At 43.2% G+C, this 6864-nt stretch overlaps 1 protein-coding gene across 1 annotated transcript in view; it reads left to right on the forward strand.

Annotated features, from left to right (window-relative positions):
- Positions 1 to 6864, forward strand: part of Pigu (phosphatidylinositol glycan anchor biosynthesis class U) — a 96950-nt gene that overhangs the window by 69308 nt on the left and 20778 nt on the right. The window contains exons 8-9 of the mRNA XM_050151135.1: positions 3978 to 4132; positions 6393 to 6536. Coding sequence (XP_050007092.1) covers positions 3978 to 4132; positions 6393 to 6536 — 299 coding nt within the window. The remainder of the gene's footprint in view (positions 1 to 3977; positions 4133 to 6392; positions 6537 to 6864) is intronic.

Below are 6864 nucleotides of genomic sequence, written 5' to 3' on the forward strand. Positions count from 1 at the left end.
GGAACGGATCTACTTCTCTATTCCTGAAATACAAGGTCTGGCTTTCAGCCACACCTGCTGACAATGACCTTGAGGGAGCAGAACTCTTACCTAAATCTGGGTGGGACCTTTGAGATAGAAACAAGAACCTTGAAGGACTGGAGGTAAGTTCCAACTCTGACCTCTGGTCAATGTGGAAATAGACTCACATTTTAAGGCCTCCTCATTCTCTCCTGCTGGAAGTTGAATTAGTTCAGTGGAGCACTAGCCTAGCACGTACAGGCTCTAGGGTCAGTGTCTAGGCCCGAAAAGCCCTCTCCCTTCTGGAATAAGAGAAGCCCTCACCAAGCAGTTTGAAAATTATTGTCCCTAAATTTTTTGTTTGTTTTGTTTTCAGGACAGGGACAGGATTTCTCTGTGTAACAGTCCTGGATGCCCTGGAAACTCGCTTTGTAGACCAGGCTGGCCTCAAACTACTGCCTGCCTCTGCCTCCCAAGTGCTGGGATTAAAGGTGTATGCCACCTCCACCCAGCTCCTGTTAGTAATAGTATGACTTTTGGATATTTTAAGTATTGTGTAACTTTGAGATTATATATATCCATGAACCAAATCTGGCCACAGATAGGTTTAGTTCATCATAGTATTTAATTTTAGGAAATAAATTTTAAGAGGGATTGGGGAAATGGTTTAGTGATAAAAACTTGACTTGTGAGTGGAAGTAATTAAATTTGGGTCCCCAGAACACACATAAATTTGTGGTGACTATGTGTTGTTGGACCCTTGAGTCCAACCATCAAGAAGGAGTCACCCCAAGAGACCATCTCTCACACCACAGTTGATATAAAAGCATGAGGATTTTATTAATTCTGCCATGACAGGGTCTTTCAGAATTCGAGGAGCCAGAAAGACCCTGAATAGCTGGTATAGGCTATTTTTAAAGGAAAAAGCCATAGAAGCAAGGGAAGTATCTGGGAGTTGTTCTTTAACTATTATGATTGGTTTACTCAAAATGGCTATTACCAATAATTGGCTGGAGAGCGGTTACCAGATCAGATGAGGTAAGGGGGAACATCTGAGGATCACTTTTCCCCTTTCCCAGGGCCTAAGTCAAAACACCAGGAACTGAGTCGACACCTAAGGGTTATCTTGCCCCTATTCAGTAACTGAGTTCTATTTGGAGAACATTCACAAGGACTCAGGGAGATGGAAAGTCCCCAACATTTCAGTATGTGCATGTGTAGTTGTTAACTGAGTCGACACCTAAGGGTTATCTTGCCCCTATTCAGTAACTGAGTTCTATTTGGAGAACATTCACAAGGACTCAGGGAAATGATGGGAAGTTCCCAACATTCAGTATGTGCATGTGTAGTTGTTAGATCCTTATTTTATTTTATTTATTTTTATTTTGTGTGCATTGGTGTCAGTATGAGGGTGTCAGATCCTCTGGAACAGGAGTTACAGACAGTTGTGAGCTACTATGTGGGTGATGAGAATTGAACCCAGGTCTTCTGGAAGAACAGCAAGTGCTCTTAACCACTGAGCCATCTCTTTAGCCCCTGATAGAACTTTTTGTGATGATGGAAATATTCACCTACCTTGTCAATACAGTAATTACATACACACAAAATATAGTAGTCACCAAATATATCATAATTACAAAAATACACCAGTTGAAAAGTACAGTAGTCATAACCCACATTTGGCCATTGGACATTTGCAACTTCCATTTCTTTCCTCCCATGTGGATTTTGGGGGTCAAACTCAGGTCATCAGGCTTGGCCACCCTGGGTTTTTCTTGTAGTTAGTACCTTCGGAAAGATAATTTGAGATTATACAGGTCTGTCTCCTTTCGGGATTTCACCCACTAGTATTTTACTTATTTATTGAGACAGGGTCTCACTGTGTTGCCCGGGCTAGTCTTGAACTCTTGGGAATTCTCTTACCCCAGCCACAGTGCAGGGTGAGACAGACTTTCTGATGTGTCCTTTGAATTTTAACTTTTCTTTCTTCTAGAAAGCAGAGAAATATTAACTTGAAACCCTCCATCAATTATTTTTAGACAGGGTCTCAATTTAAAAAGAAATCAAGAGCCGGGCGATGGTGGCGCAAGCCTTTAATCCCAGCACTCGGGAGGCAGAGGCAGGTGGATCTCTGTGAGTTCGAGACCAGCCTGGTCTACAGAGCTAGTTCCAGGACAGGCTCCAAAGCCACAGAGAAACCCTGTCTCGAAAAACCAAAAAAAAAAACCAAAAAAAAAAAAAAAAAAAGGAAATCAAGATTTTTTTTTTACCATTTTATTTCATATTTGCTTTCTATGGGAAGAACAGGGACAAGGTCTCATTGCATAACTCTGGATGGCTTGGATCCTGATGTGTAAACCAGACTGGCCTTAAGCTCATAGAGAGATCTGTCTGCCTCTGCCTCCCAGGTATTGAGATTAAAGGTGTGTGCCACATGTCAGGCTAATATTTGCTCTTAACATACATATTGAACATTATAGACACAGCCAGTGACGTGGGTTAAGGCACCTGCTGTCAATCCCCATAGTCTGAGTCTGCTCTGTGAGACTCACCTAGGGAAGAGCCAGAACGAACTCCTGTAAGCTGCCTCCTGATAATCACATGCAGAATGTGATTTACAAAGTCCTGTGGGGTTTTTCCTTTCTGCCTTGGAAAGCTATTATGACTTCAGTGTATATCCTTTCTTTTTATTTTTTAAAATTACATTTAAAATGTATATTTTGTGGTAATGGTACAGTCATGCTACAGTACATATAAGGAAGTCAGCGCACACACGAGCCACAGTACACGTAAGGGTGAGGAAGTCAGCACACACACAAGCCACAGTACACGTGAGGGTGAGGAAGTCAGCGCACACACAAGCCACAGTACATGGTGAGGGTGAGGAAGTCAGTGCACACACGAGCCGCAGTACACGTGAGGAAGTCATTGCACACACGAGCCACAGTACACGTGAGGAACTCAGTGCACACACGAGCCGCAGTACACGTGAGGAAGTCAGTGCACACACAAGCTGCAGTACACGTGAGGAAGTCAGTGCTCAACTTGAAGGACTTGATTCTTCCATCGTATGGATATTGGGGATTAAAGTCACCAGGTTTGGTGGGCAAGAGCACTTATGTTTCATAAAACTTTTATGTTTAAACTCCTACATATGCATAAATAATACATAATATTGGGTTAATTCAAGATAGAGTAAATGTTTTCATTTTCTATTGATTATTTGGCAAATTTCTGCTATAACCTTACATGTTAGAGGTTTAGCTATGGTGACATATATAGGTGCAGTTTATATGTCATTGCTACTGTGCGATGGTTCCATTGCTCCACAGTTAATTCTTCTTCCTGATGCAGTGAGGATTTTCTCAGTGGTGTTTTGTATGCGTCTCCAGGATGCAGACCTCTAATTGTGTTAGTAGGTCTCAGGCAGAGAATGCACACACTCTTAATACCTTTTAAAAAACACTCGTAATTTTTTTTTCTAGTTTAAGAAAAGAGGGCTAGAGAGATGGCTCAGCAATTAAGAGCATTGCCTGCTCTTCCAAAGGTCCTGAGTTCAATTCCCAGCAACAACATGGTGGCTCACAACCATCTGTAATGGGGTCTGGTGCCCTCTTCTGGCCTGCAGGCATACACACAGACAGAATATTGTATACATAATAAATAATAATTAAAAAAAAAAGAATTGATGTCGGTGGTGGTGGCATTAGCACATATCTTTAATCCTAGCACTTGTGAGACAAAATAGGTGGATCTATGAGTTCGAGGCCAACCTGGTCTACAGAGCAAGTTCCAGGACAGCCAGGGCTACACAGTCTCGAAAAAACAAAGAACAGGAAGGAAGGAAAGAAAGAAACAACAAAATTGTAAACCTATGTGCCATGGCTTGGTTTTATAGAAGAAATTTTTATGTATAAGCTGATAGCTGTTTTTCGTCCTCGGTGTCCCTAACTGTCCTGTTCTGGCCTCTCTCCTAGCGGCAATACATCCCTGTGACAGTGAAGAGCAAAGCCTTCTGGATCTTCGCTTGGGAGTATGCCACGATGTATGTAGGAAGCCTAGTGGTAATAGTTTGCCTCTCCTTCTTCCTTCTCAGCTCCTGGGATTTCATCCCTGCAGTCTACGGTTTCATGTAAGTACAGACTTCACGAGAGATTTCTGGAAGCTAATTTGGTTTTTGTAGCTCCCAATGGAACCCCAGGGAGAAGACTACATAGGTAGTCGACAGCAGGGGTCCTCATGTTTTAAGAGGCCTCAGAGCTTCTGACATCCAGATTACCAACCCATCCCTGGGGCTCTGATGAAGAAGCTGTGAGACAGAGAGCAAGAGTTTCATTTCTCAAGTACTCCTGGTACTAGGGTAATACAGGGAACAAAGTTTGAGACCTCTGCTCTTCAGCACCTTTCGATAGCTATTAAAGAGCACTTCCAAGGCTCATAGATGGCTCAGTGAGTAAAGGTACCTGCTGCCAGGCCTTACGACCTGACTTTAATCCATAGAACCCACATGGTGGAGGGAGAGAATAGATTCCCACATGTATTTGTTAGGGAACACTGTGCCTCTCCTGCCCTTTTCCTCATTCATTGCCTTTTTAAAATTATGAATTGGAGACAGGTGTGGTGGCCTATGCCTTCAATTCCAGTACTTGGGAAGCACAGACAAGACATATCTGTGAGTTCAAGTCCAGCCTGGTCTACATAGTATGACCCTGTCTCAAACACACACACACACACACACACACACACACACACACACAAAAATGAAACAAACAAAAAATTCCAATAAAAGCTGGGTAGTAGTGGTGCTTGTGTTTAATCCCGGCACTCAGGAGGCAGTGGCAGGCCTGGTCTACAGAATGAGTTCCATTACAGGCTCCAAAGCTGCACAGAGAAACCCTGCCTTGAAAAACCAAAACTAAAAGCTGGGCGATGGTAGCGCATGCCTTTAATCCCAGCACTCGGGAGACAGAGACAGGGGAATCTCCGTGACTTCGAAGCCAGCTTGGTCTACAAGAGCTAGTTAGTTCCAGAACAGGCCCCAAAGCTACAGAGAAACCCTGTTTTTGAAGAACCGAAAGAAAGAAAGAAAGAAAGAAAGAAAGAAAGAAAGAAAGGAAGGAAGAAAGAAAGAAAAAACCAAAACTAAAATCAAACCAAACCAAACAAACATAAAAAACCCAATAAAGTAGAGATAATAAATTATAAAAAAATCAGTTTCAGCATTGGTTTTTTTTTTTTTTTTTTTTTTTTTTTTTTTTTTTTTTTTTTAGTTTTAGTGCTCTTGTCACTACCCAGCCTAGTGCCCCTTGCTGTCTTTGTCCTTTGAAACTTTGAAAGACACATGCGCACACACACACACACACACACACACAGCACAGGGTGTAGCCCAGTCATAGAGTGCCTTAGAGCACAGGGTGTAGCCCAGTCATAGAGTGCCTTTTTAGCAGTCTGGAACTCCTGAGTTCCATCCCTAGCACTGGAGAACAAAAAACCACAAATGCTTGGTTTTTTGCCTCGTGTGTGTGTGTGTGTGTGTGTGTGTGTGTGTGTGTATGTGTGTGTGTGTACATAGGTAGCATGGACTTTAGAAAGAGCCAGTATTGCCGCCAATTCTTAAATGATTTAACTAGACAAAAGTTTCCTAGATAAACTGAAAATTTTCAAGTGAGTTCTGTAGCCCTGGGAATTTTTCACCACCTGCTGAAGGCTCCTGAAGCCCTTGGAAAACTCAGGTGCAGGCTTAGGCAGGCAGTTTTCTGGCTCCTGCTGTGAGGCTGTGGAGCAAGAATTGGGAGGAGCAGGCTCTGAGAGCTTGTTCCTCTGGGCAAGTCTTTGGAATGCCCAAAATAGATTTTGTTTATTTAAGTCTCCCCTCTTGTAATACTGAATTGCTCCTGATTGTGAACTGGCCTGATGTAGAAAAGGACTGCTCTCTTGATTTCTAGGATGGATCGCTTTTTCATTTCAGATTCTTTTAGCTTAGCTGGTTTTTGGTTGTTTTGCTTGTTTTTGGTTTTGTTTTGTTCCTTCATGTAGCCTGTTCTAACCTTGAGCTCAATATTCAACCAAGAATGATTTTAAGCTTTTCATCCTCTTACTTTTACATTTGGACTTAATGCAGTCCTAAGGGTCAAACCCAAGGACTTGAGCACCCTACCAACTCAGCTGTGTCCCCAGTCCTTAGCTAGTGTGTAATATGGCTTCTATTCTTTGCATCTTTGGCCCTGTATTTTGTAAATTATCTGTATGGGGTATTGCACACTACTATGACATTTAGAAGGATGATGCCATCCATGGTCACCTAATAGTGACCCCAAAGTCTTCGAAACAGCAGGGCAAAGCCAGCCACATGTAACTCTGCTCTTTTCTCTCCCTGTGTTTTCTTATTTCAGACTCTCTGTTCCGGATCTCACCCCAAACATTGGTCTCTTCTGGTACTTCTTTGCAGAGATGTTTGAGCACTTCAGCCTCTTCTTTGTCTGCGTGTTTCAGATCAACGTCTTCTTCTACACCGTCCCGTTGGCCATCAAATTAAAGTAAAGTTCATGTGACCTGAGCTATCCTTCAGACTTGTGCCACCTGCCATCAGGCTTTTGGCTTTTTTGATCATGTGCCAGTAGCCAGGGTCAGCAGTTGAGAGTCACACACAAGTACAGATTGCAGGGAGGATGCTTGGGAGGCCTGGTTCCCCTGGTCTCACCTAGAGATGTCTGCAGCCACATTACTATTTAGTCTGATCACCGTTCCAGGGGAGAGCAGAGGTTACACTGAGGATGTCTCTGGGAAAAGTGAGTCTGGTTGCTGTGCTCTCAGAGGGCCACCATAGAATGAGCCCAGCCCCCCCCCCCCCCCCCCCCCCCCCCC

Source organism: Alexandromys fortis, unplaced genomic scaffold (genome assembly GCF_014885135.2).
Source record: "Alexandromys fortis isolate MF-2015 unplaced genomic scaffold, M_Fortis_MF-2015_v1.1 scaffold_27, whole genome shotgun sequence".
NCBI lineage: Eukaryota > Metazoa > Chordata > Mammalia > Rodentia > Cricetidae > Alexandromys > Alexandromys fortis.